The 22,908-nt window shown below is 40.4% G+C and overlaps 1 protein-coding gene across 3 annotated transcripts in view; it reads left to right on the top strand.

Moving 5' to 3' along the window:
- Positions 1-22,908, top strand: part of actn1 (actinin, alpha 1) — a 90,298-nt gene that overhangs the window by 56,488 nt on the left and 10,902 nt on the right. For all 3 annotated transcript variants that reach the window (XM_033643038.2, XM_033643034.2, XM_033643036.2), the window contains exons 6-12: positions 595-673; positions 2,695-2,776; positions 5,119-5,204; positions 17,465-17,557; positions 18,165-18,395; positions 21,038-21,185; positions 21,443-21,593. In XM_033643038.2, coding sequence (XP_033498929.1) covers positions 595-673; positions 2,695-2,776; positions 5,119-5,204; positions 17,465-17,557; positions 18,165-18,395; positions 21,038-21,185; positions 21,443-21,593 — 870 coding nt within the window. The remainder of the gene's footprint in view (positions 1-594; positions 674-2,694; positions 2,777-5,118; positions 5,205-17,464; positions 17,558-18,164; positions 18,396-21,037; positions 21,186-21,442; positions 21,594-22,908) is intronic.

A 22,908-nucleotide genomic window follows, 5' to 3' on the forward strand; every position in this document is an offset into this window, starting at 1 on the left:
CCAAACTGAACTTCTTTTTCTCTGAACTCGTTCCAGATTCTGGGCCTCAGATGCTGAATGACTGCTATTAACAGTTCAGTCCTGGTCCTTGAAAATAATAAGGGTCCCCCTCGTTTCCGTCTTCACAGAGGCACATTGGAGTTTGATCCAGCACACTCTGCAACTTTGTCTTATTTAACGTTAGATCTCAGTATTAAATCTTTATTAATATGAAGCTTACATGTGTCTTATAACTGCATTTTTTCTTGGAATAAGATGAATAGACCTCTGGGGTGAGGAAAGTGTCCCTCCTAAAATAACATGATGACGAATCATCAGAAACATGTAATTTCTCCGACTTCAGCAGCTGTGGTTCAGCTGTAATTGGAGACTTGGAGCATGTGGTACATTAGATAATGACAGCGGTCATCTCTCCGCTGTGTTACAGTAACACACCGCGTGCTGCCGGGAGGACGTGGGCGTGTTACGTGAGACTAATTAGGGAGTCGGAGTCAGTCAAAGATTACAGTCAAATTCCTTTTATTTTACTCAGCTCGTTATGTTTCACCTCACCTCACCTCACCCTCATCACGGCTGTTTGTCTCTGTGTTTCAGCTGGAAAGATGGTTTGGGTTTCTGTGCGCTCATTCATCGACACCGTCCAGAGCTCATCGACTATGGAAAACTGCGCAAGGTGAGCGAACATTGTCTGATATTAAGAAGCCACTGAGACCATAAACACTGATGCAAGTTCACCATATTTCAAATGTTTCTATACAAAACCAACATGAGTACAAAGTGAAAGGAGACAAGATGTAGTCAGCTGTCATGATCCAACCAGGTGACACAGCAGCTGTATCAGACAGAGTGAAGCGTCCTGCTGAGACACAGTCACGTTCACAGAGATTTATAAGAAAGTTATTTTCTCTTTATGAAGTCTGTGCCACTGAATAACCCCCACGTTCAGCATCTGGTAGCAAAATAGACAAACATCTTATTGTTAATCATTTATACATTGGATAAACTTAATTTCAAAGAGCACTGCTAGTGATTGTATTTCAATTGTATTTGAATGGTAAATTATGGAAAGGACTCAGGAAATAAAAATAATTTCTTATTTGTTTTCATTTTGTAGATGCACAGATGCCCTCGTTGTCAGCTTTTTTCAGAGTTACTACAAAATACGGCTGCTACTAACGATTATTTTAATTATCAATTAATCCAGTTGTTTTCAAACTTTTTGTGCCCAAGACACACCAAAGGACAAGCCAAAATCTGAAGGCACATCTTTATTTATATCTCTGCACAATAGCGTCTATATCGTGTGTTATCACTCTTATCATGACATAAATGTTTGTTTTTATTTGCTAATGTCAAATAACAATTGACAACCAGCTACTGCTCGTGAAATATTTACTAAGAAATTATTCAAGAATTCATTTTAAACTTTTTAAAATTACATCAAAGCACCAGTAACACATCCATTTAAAGAGGAAGTAATATAAGATAATGTGATGTGTCACACCCTTATACTTCCCTCGTGCAAACAGCCACAGTTAGGTTCCTTGTGATGGTTTTTTAAATTCAATTAAATTAAATTAAAGTACATTTTTTAGCTAGAGTTTGCCTCTTTATTAAGAAACGGGTGCACACAACATACTGATACAGTCAATTAAAAATTCATTCATTAGTTTTTGAACAGGCCCAGTTGAATATTCCCATACTAATGTGTGGCTATCACAAAATCCACATCTGGACTGGAGAACCACTGCTTTAATCTGTCAGTTATTTTCTCCATTAACTGATGAATTGTTCAGTATAGGAGTGCTTTGCATTGGCTTGAGAAAAAAATATTTGATGATTATTATCTTCATATCTCAAAGTTATGAGAAACGTTTTCATGAAGGAAAAACTCTGCTCCTGTTTTTCTGAATTAACAACATTATCTAATTAATTAAGAAAAACAAGCAGATTTTGTTTTCATGAAAACTTAATTCTTAATCCTCTTAACATAATTCTGAGATAATGATCCTTTTAGACCAAAAAAAACAAAACAGATTTTTTTGTCTTCTAAAGTAAATGTGTTATGCTTTTAATGTTTGGCCTGTTAAGTATCGGGGGGAATAAAAACATCTGATTGTTCTAATGTTAAAATGTTCAAATCAAGTTTATTATCACAACATAAAACAAAGAGAAGAAGCAAATCCTCACATTTGACATTTGGCTTTTTTGCTGAAAAAAAAAAAAAGATAAATTGATTACAATAAAAGTTGCAGATTCATTTCGATCTACAAAGCAATTTATTTTAAATTTTTTTCAGCTATACTCATTTTCTTTTTTAGTTGCAAAGTCAACAAATTATTATTTATATGTGTTTTGAAAAATTACTTAGCTCAGTTGCTTGAATCGTGAAAAATTGGATTTTTTTTTTGCTGCCGTTACAATCCTTTAAAATCTAAATCTACAAGCAACAAAAAAAATAGGAAATCAATATTTCATTGAAACAAAAAAACAAGAGTTTCCTCTTTCTCAATGATGGTTTAGATATAACAGATATTTTGGGGAAATAATTTATCATCTGTGTCTTCACATTGCAGTTGCACACATGCTGTTGTATTCAGAGAGTGTGCTGCTGTAAAGCTGTTGTACTTTAGAAGCAGGATTCTTTGATGACATTCTTCACTCTAAAAGTTTTTTTGTCTCTGCTGTTGACAGGACGATCCCATGACCAACCTGAACACAGCCTTCGACGTGGCAGAGAAGTACCTGGACATCCCCAAGATGTTGGACGCAGAAGGTGAGCAGGCGAGGAGGACAACAATAAAATGATAATGACGCTAACAGACTTTTTCCTGTGATCAAAGACCAAAATATTTTCTCTCAGACGTCTGATAGTGTCAAAACAGCTCCATTCAGGACAAAGACAGGTTTCTGCACCACCCGGTTTTTATAACTTCCCGAAAACCTCCAGTCTGACAGCGATTAGCCAGATCTGCCAAGGTGTGACAATGGGCAGAGAGTCAGTTTTTTTGTTCACATTCCTCATAAAGTGCATCACTTTCCGTGTTTACTGTTGAATCACGCCAAGTGCCTCTGTGCTGGCAGTGGTTAGATTTAAAGGGAGACTACACTGTTTTTCAACCTGGACCCTATTTTCACATTTTTTTGTTTCCAAATAACTAATGGAAACAATATTTTTTTAAAACTGGTCCAGTATTGAGCAAGCCTTGAGCTAGAATGTAACCACTCCGTTCATGTTCGCACCATCAATTTATGGCCATGAAAATGGCGTACTTTAGCCACTGACAGGCTCAGATTGTTAAGGAGTGTCTGACAACATTATGGAAAGGATCCCCACAGAGATAGACCTTTTTGTTAAAGAGTAAGATCCTTTTTGTTTAACCAGAAACAGCCCCAAAATCACTATCGCCAAACCCACCAGACTCCATTCAAATAAACAGTAATTTTATCATTCCAAAACACACTCCATTCAAAGTTGATAGAAACAAAATAAAATGTTAAAAAGAGATCTTTGTTTGTTTTTCCACTGTTCCAACAATCACCAGCTCTGGTTTGGTTGAAATAAACCCGTAATTCACTAAGTCAGATGTAAAAATACGCAGCTCTATACACGCTAAAATTACTGATTATTTAAATGGAGTCTGGTGGGTTTGGCGATAGTGATTTTGGGGCTGTTTCTGATTAAACAAAAAGGTCTATCTCTGGCGGGATCCTTTCCATAATGTTGTCAGACATTTAAAATAATATTCTGAGCCTGTCAGTGGCAAAAACAAGCACTTCAGTGGCCTCGCTCAATGCTGGACCAGTTTCAAAAACTGTTGTTCACATTAGTGCTTTCAGACCTAGAGTTCTCTCCTTTGGTCTGAATCAGGGACTTATTTTGTTACAAAGTTGTATAATTGTCTAGAGTTGGTTCATGTTCTCACGGCAGCATTTACAAGCGGACCAGATCGAATGCTTGCGCAATTGGTCAGAATTTCCATGTGGGAAAAATCCAGGAAATAAAGCAAACGTTGAAGAAGAGTACACTTGCAAGATAAATGTGACACTTTCTAATGTCACAATGGAGGGACAACTACGCAGGTTGATTTTAGCGCTGCTCATCGTGGACTATATTGCTGTCATTGTTCATTTTAGTCAAACCATACAGTTTGAAAACGAGGCGCGGCTCCAACTAGAAAACAATGTTTTAATGCATTGGATGTGCTGAATGTGCATATTAAGGCAGTACAGGAGGAGGTGCACATTAATAATCCTCCAGGACTGTAACATGCTCATGTTTAACCCAAACAATGTGTCATGTGACTGCAGTTGGTTCACATCCAGGTCAGAACACATTCTCACCACAAACGAACCGCACCAGAGTTTGTTGTAACCAGACTGAGACCACCTCTTCAAGAAGGTGCAGGTCTTGGTCGATTGCTGTGTTCACACCTGCCCAAACGAACCTCAACCAAACAGGGCAGGTGTGAAAGCACCCTTATATACAAAAACTTGGAAAAAAGGGCCCAGGTTGAAAAATACTCAAATTACCCTTAAATTCAGGGAATTGCCCCGCTTCAGGGAAGAGACAGAAGAACCAAAAATAACCAAAATCTGGCTGAAGTTCTGAACAGCAGCACATATGTGGTGATATATATGAACTCTCTCTTTTCCAACACTTGTTTTCTGGAGCTTGTGTATTGATCTCTTGGCACAGACTTCTCTGAGAGAATATATTTTGGCTTTAACGCTCACACATGCAGCTGTGCACACAGAGGGAGACACACACACACACACACACAGGCTTTTTTATGCAGTTCACACTGTACAAATTAATGAAAGACATCCTGAAATATGGTTTCTCCTCACTTGTTATTAAACTTCCAGGCGTCTAAAATGTGTTTGTGTGTTGAAGACAGACTGTAAACTTTAAATCACGTCCTCCCTGTTTGAACATCTGGACAGTGACACAGCATGTTTTTCTTTCCACTCTGGATATTGTTTATGTGAAGAGCTGAACCCCAGCTCTACTTCCTGTTTCTTCATTAATCTGTGCTCTGTTTAACAACCTCAACTCCCCCTCCACCCTCCTCCCTCCCTCCATCCCCTCCCCGACCTCTTCTCCTCCCCCCGCAGACATTGTGGGCACTGCCCGTCCGGACGAGAAGGCGATCATGACCTACGTCTCTAGCTTCTACCACGCCTTCTCAGGCGCCCAGAAGGTATCCTGGATGCAGCGTCTCCTTCCTCTTCCTCTCCCTCACTCCTCCTCCTCCTCCTCCCTCGTTTCCACGTCCGAGTGTTTCTCCTAACAGTGCCCTTCTCTTTCTGCAGTGCACCACGCCCTCCTGCAGGGGTCACTCTCCTTCACTTTCCGCATGGTTTACGCCACCAAATGCATGATGGGACGACAAATCTGTTCTCAGAGGCAATGAGCACAAGTGCATCTCCAGTCTACGTTGTTTGTTACGGCGCCGCGGGCTCGCAAATTCGCTCCTAATTAGGGTTTTGTTCGGCTGAGCAGAAGCTGAGCGGAGTGGGAGGTGTGGCGAAGTTTGTCTGATAAATGATGATGATTGCCTGTGATAAAAGCCGTGGTTGCTGACGAAGGGAAACAAATTAGCTTGAAGTCTCGCATGGTGGGGGAGATGTAACCGTTTAAATGGATGGTTATGTTCAGCCTCGAGAGTGACAGCTTAAATGGAGGGTGGAGGAATGAATGAAATTAAAACAGGCACTTCAAAGGCAAGCAGCAAGCTGTCTTTTAATTTTAATGGATACGCACTGTCTGGCTTAAGTGGGGAGTCTGTTTCCTTGTTTCTCGGCAAGAAAGAAGTGTTGTATCGGACTTCTCTCTGCTGGATAATGAATGATTGTCTGTTACTGTGACAGCTACCTTCAAGAACAACAGGAACTCTGAGATTGTGCTGCGCCTCCTCTCAGACAATCAGGGAGAAGCAGAGCATCACAAAGTCGAAGTTATATAAGAGCCCGGTTCATTTGAGAGGCCCAGCAGCAGAGAGCGTTTCAACACAGCTGTGTTTAAGCAACTCAGATGAAAAAAAATGTCTGTGTTTATAAGTGGGGAGCGTGGAGGCGTGGCCTGAGAGCAGTCAGACCGCAGCTGGACTCTTGGTTGCATCACAGATCTGAGAGGTGACACGGCTGGTTCTCACATTAACACTTGACCAAGTTTAGTTACAACGTTTAAAAGTTCAGAAAGTTACCCCTCCGTACAGAATTAATGACATCACAGAAAACTGTAACTTCCTCTGTTTAACTGACTTCATCCTGCATGTTTTACAGTTACTGGCAGATATTTGATGCTCAGATCTCTGGTTGTATTTTTAGATGAACTGCTCGAGGTGCTTGGCTTCAATGTGTTAATTTATTCAGATAGAGATTTAGGTACAGATTTCCAGGTACTTAAATTGTGCATACATATTAATGCATTATTAAACTAGAATTACCGCCTCACAGTTAAATGCCTCCGCGAACCACTCAAGTTGCAATTTAAGTTTACATCCGTGTCTGTATCTGACCAAATGTCTCCCCTCCTGTTCCTGCGATATGACATTTAATAATGGCCAGAAAAGCGTTTTGCAGAATATTATGATGTCACAGTGAAGTTGACCTTTGACCTTTTGAATAAAAAATGCCATCACTTCATTATTTGATCCTATTGGCATTTTTGTGACATGTTGTCATAATAAGCACATAAATTCTTGAGTTATGGCTAAAAACATTGTGAGGCCACAGTGACCTTGACCTTTTCCCACCAAATTCTACTCAGTTCATTTTTGAGTCTAAGTACGTTTGTGCCAAATTTAAATACATTCCCTCAGGGCGTTCTTGAGATATCATGTTTACAAGAATAAGACACACAAAGTCACAGTGACCTTGACCTTTGACCTTTAACCATCAAATTTTAATCAGTTAATTCTTGAGTCCAAGTGGATTATTGTGCCAAATTTTAGGAATCTCTCTCAAGATCGTATTGAGAAATTGCATTTCCAAAAATCAGACGGAAACAAGGTCATTGTTACCTTGACCTTTGACCACCAAATTCTAATTGGTTTTGAGTCTAAGTGGACATTTTTGCCAAATTTAAGGAAATTTCCTCAAGGCCTTTATGAGATATTGCGTTTATGAGAATGAAACAGATGCAAGGTTAAAGTGACCACCAAAATCTAATCAATTCATCATTGAGTCCAAGTTGACATTTGTGTCAAATTTAAGGAAACTTTTTTAAGCCTTCTTTGAGACATTGCGTTCATGAGAATAAAACTGAGGCAAGGTTAAAGCAACTTTTGACCTTTGATGACAGAAGTCAAATCAGTTAATTGTGGAGTCCAAGTGGATGTTTGTGCCAAATTTAAGGAAACGCCCTCAAGGCCTTATTAATATATTATGTTCATGAGAATATAACAGAGGCAAGGTCACAGTAACCTTGACTTGGGACGACCAAAATCTAATCAGTTCATTGTTGAGTTCATTGTGCCCAATTGGAAGAAATTCCCTTAAGGTCTTCTTGAGATATCACATTCAGAAGAATGAGACAGATGGGGTCACAGTAACCTTGACCTTTAACCTTTGACCACCAAAATCTAATTAGTTCATTCTTGAGTCTAAGTGGACAGTTTTGCCAAATTAAAGGAAACCCCTTTAAGGCCCTCTTGAGATATTGTGTTCAAAAGAATGGGACGTACAAGGTTACAGTGTTCTTGACCTTAGACCTTTGACCACCAAAATCTATTTAATCTTTGTTGAGTCGAAGTGGATGTTTGTGCCAAGTTTGAAGAAATTCCCTTAGGGTGTTTTTAAGATAATGTGTTCACAAGAATAGGACTGACAGAGGGACAACCTGAATACATGAGGCTTCTGGCTGTGGCTATCACCGTAAAGAAAATATTTAAAAATGAAATAAACATTATGTTTAAAAAACAACTTTATTTTCACTTTGTCGTCTCACCTCCCACTTCAAATTCAGTCACGTTTATCTCAATATTTCTTGAAAACTTGAATTTCCTTCAAAATAAACCCCCTGGAAGACAACCCACAGGTAGACTCGGGATGACTTGTGCTCCCACTGTTGCCTCCTCTTGTGATTGCGCCCCCTGCCGGCCCCTTTTGTCTCTGCACTCTTTTACTCTTTGTGCATTTTTCTCTTCTCTGTCCTCTCTCCCCTTCCTCTGTTCCCTGGGCAGATATCATTAGCACCTTGAGGCCAGATGAGAAGGCCGTCATGACTTATGTGTCGTGTTACTACCACGCGTTCTCAGGCAAGCAGAAGGTGAGAAATACAAAATAAAAAGTCTCCAAACAATAACGGGATACCTGCCAAAGAGCCTGGCAGAGATGTGCCACGGTTGTTTTTGCCAACATTCATTTTTTTTTGGCAGCTCATGGTACTACAATCTAACTCTATTGTATGACACCAAAAATTACAATAACAGAGACTATAACACCTTACAGGGGAAGTGCGGTATTTTTCTACCTGGACCCTATTTTCACATGTTTGAGTGATGACTGGGAACAACAGTTTTTGAAATTGGCCTCTATTGAGTGAGAGGTGTCGAGTCATGTTCGTACCATCAATTTATGTCCCCTATAAGTGCTTGTTAAATGCCTGACAACAAACAAAATAGCTGTCGTGAAACCCACCAGACTCCATTTAAATAAACACTAATTTCATCATTATAAAACACACTTTATTCAAGGTTGACAGAAACAACATTAAACTCACAAAAGCCATCTTGGTTTGTCTTACTGTTTCAACACTCACCCACTCTGGTTTGATTGAAACAAACCTTTAATTCATCCAGTTAGATGTGGAAAATATACTCGCTGTGTACACTCTAAAATTACTGTTTTTTTAAATGGAGTCTGGTGAGTTTGGCGAGGGCGATTTCAGGGCTGTTTCTGGTTAAACAAAAAGCATTTTACTCTTGAACAAAAATGTCTATCTCTGTGGGATCCTTTCCATAATGTTGTCAGACACTTGCAATAACGATCTGAGCCTGTCAGTGGCAAAAACACTTTTAGTGGACGTAAATTGACGTGCCAACATGCTGCGAGTGGTCACATTACAGCCTGTTTCGCAGTTGCCTGCTGCAAAGTCAAGTCAATTTCATTTATACAGCACATTTCATATGACAAGCATAAACTCAATGTGCTTAAGATACATCATACATGACAAACATAAGATATTGTATAAGATAATAAAGTATTACATTTATAAAACAAACAAGATTCTAAAAAACAGGAGATAATTACAATAATAATACTAACAACTTAAACAAATGAGAATATACTTGAAAATCAAACTAAAGGTTGTGGAAAAAGATATGTTTTGAGTTTGCTTTTAAAAGAGAACACTGTTGTAGCAGACCGTAGTTCAGTTAATGAGAGTGGAACCATGATGACTAAAAGCACCATGAGCTGATTGAGAGCTGATTTTAGGTACAATGAGTCGACCTTTATTTGATGATCCAAGGGATCTCTCTGGTGTTTTACTGTGAGCATGTCAGCAACACAAGAAGGAGCTAAACCATTGAAACATTTAAAAACAGTAAGAAGTATTTTAAAATCAATTCTTTGTTTTATTGGGAGCCAGTGAAGAGAAGATGAAATAGGAGGTATGTGGTCAGACCTTTTAGTTCTTGTTAAAACTCTGGCTGTTGCATTCTGAATAGAGGTCTCACTCAATGCTAGACCAGTTTCAAAAACTGTTGTTCCCATCACTTAGAGAGAGAAATAGGGTCCAGGTTGGAAAATAAATAAAAACTTACCCTTTAAGTACTTCTTTATTGAAGGTTGAAACATGCCCTTTGTTTTGAAGTTATTTTACCTGCAGCTCTTCTGATGCTATGAAATACAGAAACCTAAAAATGTGACATATGTTGAGGTCTTACTGGTTTTTAAAGGTGATATATTCACTATTTTTATATTAACAGTGGATCAGAGAATTCTGTGCTGTGATACAGGTAGTGGTTGTAGCTCAGGAGAGAGAAAATAGTTCCTACATGAAACTGCTGACAACAAGGTCTGTGGATTATCTTGAGTAACCAGGTCCTGATTTCTGGAAAGAGACATTGATGCTGAGGTATTCACATGTGTTTTTGTGGCGCTTTGAGCACCAAAAATTGAGTGTTGTCTAATTCCGTTATATTAGAGAGAAGGCAGACATCTCTAACACTCAACAACTCACACCAAAACAATCTAGACTGCTAAACAGCACTACAGGTGAGAGGATAAATACGTGAACTGTGCCTTTAACCAGCTCACGAAACACACATTTATATTGCTGACTTGTTATCTCCAAGCAGAGCTGGTTTATTTTATTTGCCTCGAGGTGCTATGACTTCATACATTTTTCGAGTGGGCGGCCCCCCGAAGGAAAACCCAAACCCTCAGTTATTCAGCACCTCCTTATCTGCCCTCCGTCAGCCTCTATATTGATCCCTGATACAGCGCACAACCTTCCTCATCTGCCAGCATAAAGTTCTCACACTCTCAGTTGAATACATTACGCCAAAGACGTGTCAAATCCGCTGTAGATCTCTGCAGAGAATAATGGAGACTTATCACACACACAGGATATCCGCTAAGCCTCCTGTACTTAAAATCTTTATTAGGATCCACTTCTTAATGGAGCTCCTGAAGGAGCAGGAGTCCGGAAACTACTGCAGGCTGGCACACACTTTTACTGCGCTGGCGTGGATCTCGCATAGAAACAGTGACTCCTCCTCCTCCTTCGGCTCACCCCTCAGATCGTACCCTCCAGGGCAGACATTTCCCCATAAACACCATCACTACCACTTTTCCTCGTTGGCCTGATGTGGCATGAAAATCCTCACACAAAGAAAGAGCCTCTTATATTTTATCCTTACAGATGATCTGAGTCAGGAAGGTAAATCTCTGATCATCTGGTCACAGTTATGAACATCTGGATCAAAAAATGTATCAGTTGTAATATAATATAAATGTTAAACATGTTTTCTAAACTCAGGAATAAAAGACACATCTCTTTCCCTGTTTTCTACAATGCACAAAATCACGATTACAAATATGAATCAATGGAAAACAGCATGAATATTTATAAATGCAGAGTTTTAGATGCCAGTGAGGTGATTGAGGTTGTGTCCGTAGTGATTAATGTGGGCGGTTTAATGAGCTCTGGCAGAGTTTATACTCTACAGTTACAAACATATTCCACATGTTGGATGTTTTTAAGATGATTCTGGTTTTTAAAGACTTTTTAAGGGGTTTTTAATTCATTAATTACAATTAAAGAAAGGGATTCAGGCCCTGTGTACACGCATACAGATATTTTCCCCTATTTAAAAAAAAAAAATCTGTCCACCAGAGCTTCGTTTTATAAAATATTTTTGTCCATGCTAGAGTGCAAAACCTCTCCAAACGCTCGCTGGTGTCAGCTGTCACTTGTAGTCTCCCCTCGTCTCAAAGTTAATAAAGTGCACAGGCTGATGTTACCTTTGTAAATACGATGACTGGAGATCTCCTCACCCTTGATTCTCCTTTGATGTAAGGACGAAGGAGTTCACTCAAGGATACAAGCGATGCTCTGGAAATGAAAAAGTTTTCCTTACACTCTCAGTCCACTCCGGAAATCGTCCTAACATCTCCTGGTTCGTCCAGGCCTGATCCAAAAAGTTGGCTGAATCCAAATGTCCACCCTCTGGACTTGCCGTCTTATCCCTTGCAGACCTCAGTCATACATACTGTGATGAGTTCAACATCATCACTTAAAGGAAATGGCCACTATAGAATGAAAATACAGACAGTACTTTCTGACCCTCATGCTGACAAGAAGTCCAGTGAAGCTTTTTAATCCACAAAACTCGTTCAGGGTATCGGAGGATAACAGCTAGCCGGATTTTTACATACACTTGAAGTGCATGGAACCCATGTCCAACATCATTTTGAAAATGTAATAAAACTCTGCTAATGCATTTCAAAAACATCAGAACGGCTCGTCCGTCGTAATCCAAGTGCCCTGAAGCTGCGGCATGCAAAACTGACTTGAAAAGATGTAATTTACTCCACTTTTCTAGCATCATTTCTCACCGTGGTCAGTTAGCCTGCAGGCTTGCTGTGTTTACATGGCAACTCGCAAGACTCGAGAACAAGAACGTTCAGAGACATTCTTGTTCAGGGCACTTGGATTACGACGGACGAGTCACGTTTTTGAAATGCATTAGCGGAGTTTTATTACATTTTCAAAAACAATTTTGGACGTGGGTTCCATGCACTTAAAGTGTATGGAAAAATTTCGGCTAGCTGTTATCCTCCGATACCCCGAACGAGTTTTGTGGATTAAAAAGCTACACTGGACTTCTTTTCGGCGTGAGGGTGAGTAAGTACTGTCTGTATTTTCATTCTATAGTGGTCATTTCCTTTAAAGTCTGCGAGGGCAGAGACCACAAGCCGCTGATAGACAGCCCTTGAGACTGTTTTAATTGTTGCCATGGAAATGCTCGAGTGACGATTACAATCATTATAACTGCTGTCATATTGTTTTTATAGTTGGCTATTAAAAAAACAGCAACTACGTCACGGCCTTATTGCAATGAATTGTGGCCGATTAAATCAGTGAAGTCTGCACCCCAAGCAGACTCTCTGAAAGTCTGCAGGAAGTCCGCTCGAGGCCCCTTGTGGACTGGTTGAATTGTGGATTTGGACAGTCCTCAGCACTCCCAGTCCTTCCACAAGCGTGCCCGCAAAGTCTGCAAGTGTGTTGAAGTCCTGATTCAGCTGTTGTTTCTGGACTCTAAACTGCAGACGCTGCGATGGAGCAGTAACACTGGTTTAAGTGCATAATTCAAGGGTAAAACAAATTTTAAGTCAAGTCAAGAAAGTCCTATTTTTAAACCATAGCTACAGCCGTTTATATACTTATCAGGTGATTATACAACTTTATAATTTTGTTCTGGGACACACAGGTCCAACCAGGAGATGTGTCACTTCTTAACCATCTTTGGTAAAGGGCTCAGAGGCAGCAGACAGAACTATGATGCTGTAAATACCTTTAAAGTTGCCTAATATGTTGGTAAAAGACCATCAGGGTTTTTAAAGATTGTCAGGTATTTTATCCTTTAGATAAAAACCCTGCTCAGCTCTGAGTAATAATAATAATAATACATGGAGCTATTAATGATCCATGTTAGCTTCAAAGATCAACTGTTCAAGTTTTTACCTCAATCAATCCCTCCAGTGTCCTTTTCCTCCGTTACCTCTGATGTCAGGACAAAGTAATTCATAAAAGAGCTCCTGGCTGTCGGCGCTGTCAGTAAACAGGCCCAGCGTGCAAACATTTGCTCACAGAAGCAGGACCTGCACATCCTGGCTCTCCTTTTAAGGCAGCTCGCCTGCAGCTCCTGGTGGAGCCCCCACCACCCGCCCACCTCGGAGCACGTCTCCGCCTGAGCCAAGTTTCCTCCGTGATCTTTAGACAAAAGGAGGCTGGAAGCAGTCCTCTGAGGGGGGGCGGGGGTGCCAGTCTGTGAGCGATGAACTGAGGGTGGATTCAAGTCTCACTGTGCGCCTGAGAGGACACTGCTGCGAGGTTATACTACCTTAAATCAATTAATTTCCTCAAGCTTTTTCAGAGGCAAATCAGTAATGGGGCAGTTTGGGCAGGTTCATGACACACACATGGATTTATTTTGATTCTGATATCATCTGAGGCCCTTAAAGGCGCATACATTGGCATAAGTGGAATATAATACAATAATTATGTTTTCTTTGGTGTATAATTACCTAACAAAAAAAGGAATCATGTTTTCTTTACCTTAGAATGAGCTGTTTCTATCTACATACCGGAGGTGATTTACGAGCACACACTTACTGATCATCATTTGCAAAGCTCAACATCTCTCTATCTATGGTCTTATCAACCTTGACACAACAAATAAGTAATCTGAGACAACTAGGATTTGTACCCAGGTTTGCTGTAAACTCTGACTTATTGATGTCACTGTTAAGAAGCAGAGACAACTTAATTAAAGCCAGAAATCTTTCTTAATCTGCAACATGTTAGTCTGGAGGTTTAAACTCGCGTCCTCTCACAGAGTTGGTGATTCAAACTAAACTTTCATCTCTGTCAAAGAAAACTGATCAGCACAGCTACACTCACAGATAACTGAGCCTCCTACCTGCCTGTCAAACACCACCAAACCATAAACCTTCCTGAGACGGTCGAGCTCTGAGTGGAGACCTGTATGGATCAGCAGATGTGAAGTCCAGCGGCTGGTGGCTGCTTGCTCCGCTACCATTCAGCAGCTAACGAGTGGAGCTAACTGCTAACAGCCGGATTTCACTAATCTATTCAGCAGCTCCACCATCCACAGTCAGAAACACATGATTATTTACTGCTGAATTACAGCTCACAACTCACACCAATGGCTGACACTGCTCCGGTGTGAGTGTTCTTGCTGGCTAGTGAAACACCATGGTGCATACTATTTACTGGACATTGCCAGTCTGTCGCTCATGCGGCATTTGAAGATGATGACAAGCACAGCTGTTCTCCGCTTTCAATGTCCGATAGTCCACTCCGAACAATTTTGTCATGTCTCGTCTCGTCAGTGAAAATGAAACATAGATTTTGTCCTACTTTTTATTGTCAAAATCCATTTTCAGCTCATCATTGTCTCGTTTTTGTCATCGAAAAGAGGTTGTTGACAAAAAATTTTCATCATAGTTTTTGTCAACGAAGTTAGCGCTGATCGGGGCCTAACTTGGATAAGTTTCAGCTGGTTGCAGTTTGCAGTCCTCACCACTAGATGCCACCAAATCCCTCTAAACCTGACACATTGCGACGTTAACATTTTAAAATACAGCTGTCAAGTTTTCGATATAGCTGCAACATTTCTGAGCTGAAACCTGCCACATTTTCCAGACTCTGTGCATGTTGCTTAAATTTCTCTGTATTTTCTTCTCTTGTTTCCAATGAGCTCTCCTGACCACTTTTACTCATCTTGAACCCAGCGGGTTATCTGACTACATGTTGTCATGGAAACACTCATTCACTCATGCATCACCCAGTGCAGTGATGGAGACTGACAGGCCAGTGTTAAAGAAGTGTTGTGTCATGGATGAGCCCCTCTTCATCCCCTCTGGGCTGTTTCTATTCACAGGGGAGCCTGGCTCCCTCCGTCTCCCCGGGTGTCTGTATGTAGGCTGAGGGGCTAAAATAACTCACTGTACTCTACTGCGCTATAAAAAGCCTGTGGTGCAGAGCGAAAGGTGCCCCTACACCTGGCGACAGGTACAATATGATACAGTATGTGACTTTGTCAAAGCTCTCCGAGTCTGGAGACTGACATTAGATTATTAATATTTAGACATTATTGCGACACACATATGGAGGACACTTTTACAGAGATCATCATTCAGTAGCGGCCCTGTTTTTACTTGCTTGCAGCGTTGTTGCTGATCCATTGCTTCATCTCCAAAATGACTCATTTGGGAAATCTTGGCGTGCCTGTGTAGGCAGTGTAGATGGATGTATGCAGGGTTAATGGTGGAGATGAAGGCAAATATAGAAATGCTCTATTATAAGTATATGACTGCATTAAAGTTGTAGATGGTAACTTTAATAAAAATAACTTGGTGTTATATTTGCTGAAAGAAGTACATGAGACAGATAATCTGGGATAAAAATCACGTTCCTCTGTTTCCTGCTGCTTCTAATGGCATTTCCCAGAATCCACCATTGCTCACTAAAAACAATCTATCAGAGCTGAGGAGTCTGTAACACAGCTGACAGTCACGTCAATCTCTGCTTGTGAACTGAGGTCAAACTGTGATACTAGGCAGCACTGATCAAATATGGATCAAGATTCTTTTGATTCTTTCTGTGATGAGGAAATTTGTGGCACAGCTGCCATGTTGGAAACAGTCGAGGCGAAACAAAACACAACCCACCAGCCGGACCAAAACTTTCTCGTTTTACAGCTAAACAGTACACTAAAATAGTTTCTGAAAACATTTGAGGTAAGAAAAAGGTAATGCAGTAACAGAATCTTGATTCATATTTGATCAGCGCTGCCTGACAATTTAACTGCAGTGTATGAGCAGTGATTGACGTGATTGACAGCTGCGTTAGAAACTCCTCAGCTCTGATTGGTTGTTTTAGTTCTCAGGTGGTAATATCATCAGAAGTGCCACAAGACAATACAGTAAGCAAAGGAGTGTGATTCCCCCCCCCACAGATTATCTGTCTGATTGAGTACTGTGGGAATATAGTGACATTTTCAGCAAATATTACAACAAACTTAACCAAACACAGTTTTAAATGTTCAGCTCGACTAAAAGTACAGACATATTTGGAGCAAAATGTACTTAAATTATCAAAAGTGATTTTTTTTTTTTTTTTTTTTTTTTTTAAAAAGGCCTTTTACTGAAAACTATTATATTTGACATATTAAGAGTGTCAATTCTGATGGATTAATGTGTAGTTCAGTCCAGTGGTTTTCAAACTGAATGTGGAGCCTCCTCAAAGGGCCACAAGAGAGATCTGAGGAGGTTGTGGGATGATTAATGCAGATGGAAAAAAAGGACAGAATCTTTGTTTTTTTTTTCTAAAATATTGGAGCGTTTTACTCGTAAATATTTTATATTAACATGATTTAAGGTTTTGAGGTGAAAACAACTCATCTGAAGGCAACAAGTGGCCAGACTAAACCCGGATTTTTTGTAAGTGGTGTAAGTGATTTAATTTGATTCATTGCAAATATGTAAAGAAAAAAAGGGGAAAAACAGTAACAAACAAAATGAGCAATAAACACAAAGCAAACTCTTAATGCACAAACTTCTAATAAACAACACAGATAAACAGTATTAAATATTTACATGTCTGAAAAGAAGTAGGAACAAATATACTCTTATATGGTCCTACTGCTTCTCAATAATTAACCCAATATTTAACATATATAACTCATCAAAAACATAATGTAAAACCCAAATATCCACCCAGTGAAGAGAGTGTTGGGAGCCACTGGTTTAATATTTAACAAGATGTCATATTTTATAATCATATCAAATCAAGTTTATTGTATATGCACATTTAAATTCATCCACAGTTGACCAAACAGAATAACACCAATAAGAACAATTACACATGTAAAAAGATGATACAATACGAAAATACTAAACCCACTACAAGCAACCAAAGGCCACTGAAAAATGTATGTCTGAAGATTTGCCTGAAAAGAAATGGTATGAAATGGAAATACTAAAGAAAAGTACACATACAGTACCTCAAATTGTGCTAAAAGTACAGCACTACAGTAAATGTACATAATTACATAGTTATTCAGAGGGGATTTGCTGTGCATTAGCTGCAACACAAAGTAGTAGGAGTGCAGATATCTGCAGTATAGACGACTGAACACCACCAAAGCTTTCCCTCATCTGTGAGTCTCACGCTGTTTCTCCCCTCGTCCTCGTCTTGCAGGCAGAGACAGCGGCCAACAGGATCTGCAAGGTGCTGGCTGTCAACCAAGAGAATGAGCAGCTGATGGAAGACTATGAGAAGCTGGCCAGCGATGTGAGCACTCCCCGATTCTTTCCTATAATTGTCCTCCACCTCCTCAACCCTTCTATCTCCCCTCTCCTTATTAAGCCGCTCCCTCACCTCCCTGTCCCCGGGGATGTGTGTGCTCCATGCAGGTGCAGGATTAGAGACAAACAGGGTAGATTAAGATAAAAAGGCAGCCAGGGAAACACTGCTGGTCTCAGGCTTAAGCATTAAAGAGTATCTGAGTAGTGATCTTCATCAGACTGTTTATGATAGAAAATGTTCAGCAGCATCAAAAATACTACTCAGATCTTACTAAATGGGATAAAACAGGCAAAATCACAGTTATTTTCCTTTAAATCAGACACGAAATGTTCGTAGAGTTTTATTTGATTGCAAGAAATGAACAACAAACCAATTATCTCAACCTGTATTTTCTGTCTCCCCTCGTCTCACACATTAATCACATCCACTACACCTCATTTATTTCCCTTCTATCTGCATGCTTCTCCTTTACGTCTCCATTTTCTTCCCCTTGAATGGTACTTGTCTCTCCATACCCTCTCTCTTCTTCAACACACACACACACACACACACACACACACACACTTGCCCACACACCACCATCAACGCCCAGCTGCTGGAGTGGATCCGTCGCACCATCCCCTGGCTGGAGAACCGCCTGCCGGAGAACACCATGCAGGCCATGCAGCAGAAGCTGGAGGACTTCAGAGATTACCGCCGCCTCCACAAGCCGCCCAAAGTGCAGGAGAAGTGCCAGCTGGAGATCAACTTCAACACCCTGCAGACCAAGCTGAGGCTCAGCAACAGGCCCGCCTTCATGCCCTCGGAGGGAAAGATGGTCTCGGTAGGTCCTGGAAACTTGTTAAAGTACAAACTCGCACACAGAGAGAAAAATTTGAGATCCACACCTCCTCCTGTGCACGACTGTGACGGGCATCAGTGGTCAGAGAGTTACCTCAGCTCCCATGAATCATGTAGGCACACAATGTTTGATCCCATTTTTAACCCAGGTCTCTCTGGGTCACTTGTTTGCTTTTAAGTAGCAGTCACAGTGCAGCCCACATATGGCTGAGAGCACTGGTTCCCAACCTGGGGGTCACAGCGCCCACTAGGGGTCGCCAAAGCTTTATGAGAGGTCGCAGGGCCTTGTTGATGTTGATGGCAATAAGGATTTTTTTTTTTCAAGATATACATGGAAAGCTTTTATCTCAGTATTTCATTCATTTCTGTGAATTAATTATTCTTAACATTTAGATTATTATTCAAGACATAAATCTACAAGAAAGGGCACAGTAAGGACCTGAACATAAGCTATATTTGCACAACAGCCTCATCCTGCATTAGAAAAGCACACAGTCAAAACAACTTACAGAACAATGGCCAAGTGTCAGGAAGAAGAAAACACTGACTTTATTAAGAAATAAGCACTTAGAAAAAAAAAACATAATGCAGACAGAGAATCGTATAAAAAGTTCCTGAATATATCAGGAAAACTCATCTTTGATTAAATATTCACAAGAAATAATCTGTTCAAATTCATCCAAATTGCTTGTTTAACACAAACTTCCTGCAGATAATTTGGTGTAAATGTATTGTTTACCAGTTGTTCTGTACTGTTACTGTTATACATTAAATATAATATGAAATATCCATAAAATCTGTCACATAGTCAGGGGTTGTAAGTCTGTTAAGGAAAACAGTTGGTTTAGAGCAGGGGTCAGCAGCCTCTACTATCAAAAGAGCCATTTATGACTAAAAATGATAATAAAAAGAAAATCTTTGAGGCTTTTAACGGAGGTATTAAGTCTAAATTAGCCCATACTAATAGTCCAGATTATTCATGTTTTACCACTAGGTGGCTCCTCTGCAGGTCACTATTTATGATTATTTGGTACTTTAACTTTGCAGAGCTGCAGTGAAAGCAAACAAATCTGTCCATGCACTCCAAAATTCACTATTTTATTGCAAGACTTTTACCTTTCGGATTTGGCATCCATAGCTAACCTACAAGGAAGACTCAAGATGAGCTACTGCTATTACGGTTCGGCAAAATTTCATGGACAAGATGCCAGGCAGTAGATGTATTACACACATTTAAGTTAAAACATTTTTAATCAGTATAATTAACCGTTATTTATTTCCATATAATATTTTGTCAAAGCCACAGGGAGCCACTGGAGAAGGGTTAAAGAGACGCATGTGGCTCCATTGCCACAGGTTGCCTACCCCTGGTTTAGAGTATCGTCAGTTCGTCACAAATATAGATAAAGCTGGAGAAAATGTGGCCTCCAAAATATTTTAGTTATTAGTTATATAACTAAAGACTGAAATTTTATATCATTGCTTTTCTGTGCTCTGATATTTTGATTTACAAACTGTTACACAATGGCACCAGCATGCTTCTTTTTGTGAAAGATAAAATAAGAATAAGTATATATAAATATGAATGTAATAATATTATTCATAAAGTGCTTCTCAAAACATAATGTGTATATGTCAATAATAAAAACAGACAAGACATGAAAACAACAACTTTTAAGTAAATATAAATTAAAATCAGGAAAAGCCTCTCTGATAAAAGTTTGTTTTAAGAAGGGACTTAAAAGAAATCACTGACTCGGCTGACCTGATTTCCTCAGGCAGACCGTTCCAGAGCCTCGGGGCCCGGACAGCAAACACTCTTTCCGCTTTAGCTTTCAGACAAAAGACCTCTGCTGCTTGAGGACCTCAAGGTGCGTCCTGGTGTGTACGGCACTAAGAGGTCAGAGATATAGCTGGGAGAGAGACCATGAAGAGCCTTAAAAGTAATCAGTAAAGCAGCACAAAACAGCACATATCTGCAAATATGTGCTGTTTGCAGATAGTTGTGTTACTTCCATTCAATTTAGAATGAATTAAATGACTCTTGGGTCACTTGTAGAGATGAACTTACAGAATTTAATCACCTGACTCTGCAGTTCTCCTCAGCTCTGTGGAGGGTTTTAATGTCCTTCTGCTTATTGTGCTGGTTTTACAGCCCAGTGCTTTACTGTCCTGATTCACTTTGTGTTCAGACGTATAGCTCATTAGCCCTGTGTCCAGATACAACAGGCAGCAGTTTTAAAATCCACTGTACACTGTTTCACTGTACTGCAGCGTCAAATGACAAAGTCAGAGACTAGCTGGTTAGCAGAGTGAAGCATTTATCAGCTAAAGAGACACTATTTCACTCAGGAGTTGGTGGAGACTGGAACCATTTAAACCAGAGCTAAAATGAGAGTTAATGTTGGACTAATATTGAGTATCATAAGTTGTGTTCACAGCTGGTTTCAGACGCCCCCAAGAGGCCAAAAATTCTGTTTTATGGTTAAAATTAGTGCTAGATTTGGATGGAAATCCAAGTACACTCTCATTTACATATGATGACTTTCTTCTGTCTGTTTCTCCTTCTGTTTTTTCCTTTGGCAAGAACAAACTCATAAGTATTGTTTCCTTTGCCTGGTGCAGGACATTAACAATGCATGGGGAAACCTGGAGGGAGCAGAGAAGGGCTATGAAGAGTGGCTCCTCAATGAGATTCGCAGGCTGGAAAGACTCGACCACCTGGCGGAGAAATTCCGCCAGAAAGCAGCCATCCATGAAGCCTGGACTGAAGGTATTGAGTGTGTGAAAGGAGAAACACTCATTGTCTGAGTGGAGGCATCCAGCTCCTGTCTTTTACTCTCATGTGTCTCAGGCAGCTGCTGAAGGCCACAATGAAGTAAAATGGAAACTAGAGCCTCTATGTTCTTGTCCTGTCTTTCAGTATCATTTACCAGGAATCATAAACAGACAAATGTCACTGTTGAAAGGATTGAGACACTTTTTTAAATCATATCTTTACGAGTACATTCTCTGTGTCTCCACCTGCAGGTAAGGAGGAGATGCTGCAGAAGCGTGACTATGAGACAGCCTCTCTGTCAGAGATCAAAGCCCTGCTGAAGAAACACGAGGCCTTTGAGAGCGACCTGGCTGCACATCAGGACCGTGTGGAGCAGATCGCTGCCATCGCACAGGAGTTAAAGTAAGAGATGGAAAACAGATTCTTCCATTGATCAACACAGGATTAAAGGGACAGTTCACCCCAAAATCAAAGTTCCATATTTCCCCTCCTACCTGTAGTGCTATTTGTCAGTCCAGATTGTTTTGGTGTGAGTTGCAGAGTGTTGGAGATATCAGCCATAGAGATGTCTGCCTTCTGTTCAATATAATGGAACAGGATGGCACTCGGCTTGTTTTGCTCAAAGCACCAAAAAAATACATGTGAAAAACTCAACAGCAATGTTTCTTTCCAGAAATCATGACCTGGTTACTCAAGATAATCCACAGGCCTTGTTGTGAGCAGTTTCATGTAGGAACTATTTTCTTTCTATCAAACTACACCTGTCAACTGCATCACCACACAGAAGGAAGAGTGCAACTACTGCTAGCTCACCTAGCCCCACTGAGCCATCTAACGTTGCATCTCAGCCAAGTAGGACCCCATTAGGGTTAAAAACCTTTCGTTGCTATCAGTACAAGCCTCTCGTCCATGAGTAGATGCACACTTCCTTCTGTGTGGTGATACGGTTGGTGGGTATAGCTCGGTAGACAGAAAATAGTTCCTACATGAAACGGCTCACAACAAGGTCTGTGGATTATCTTGAGTAACCAGGTCATGATTTCTGTTGAATTTTTTTAAAATACATTTTTGGTGCTTTGAGCACCACAAGCTGAGTGCCATCTAGTTCCATTATATTGGAGAGAAGGCAGACATCTCTATAATGTAGCCGTATGTTGCTGACCGTATCACCGTGCAGAAGGAAGAGTGCATCTACTCATGGACAAGAGGCTCGTGCTTGTGACAGCGCAAGGTCTAAATACTAATGGCGTCCTCCTGGGCTGAGCTGAAATGTTAGCTAGCTCAGTGGTGCTAGATGAGCTAGCAGTAGATGCACGCTTCCTTCTGCTAAATGATACTGTTGGAGGATCTACTTTGGCAGAAAGAAAATAGTTCCTACATGAAACGGCTCACAACAAGGTCTGTGGATTATCTTGAGTAACCAGGTCATGATTTCTGGAGTGTAGCTGAGTGCCATCTAGTTCCATTATATTAGAGAGAAGGCAGACATCTCTATAATGTAGCTGTCTGTTGCTGACCATATCACCGTGCAGAAGGAGGCGTGCATCTACTCATGGACAAGAGGGTTGTGACAGGTGTAAACACTTATGGTGTCCTCCTCAGCTGAGCTGTAATGTTAGCTAGCTCACTGGTGCTAGGTGAGCTAGCAGTAGATGCACTTTTCCTTCTGAGCAATGATACGGTTGGTGGGTGTAGTTTGGTAGAAAGAAAAAAGTTC

The sequence above is a fragment of the Epinephelus lanceolatus genome, chromosome 15 (assembly GCF_041903045.1).
Source record: "Epinephelus lanceolatus isolate andai-2023 chromosome 15, ASM4190304v1, whole genome shotgun sequence".
In the NCBI taxonomy this organism is placed as follows: Eukaryota; Metazoa; Chordata; class Actinopteri; order Perciformes; family Serranidae; genus Epinephelus; species Epinephelus lanceolatus.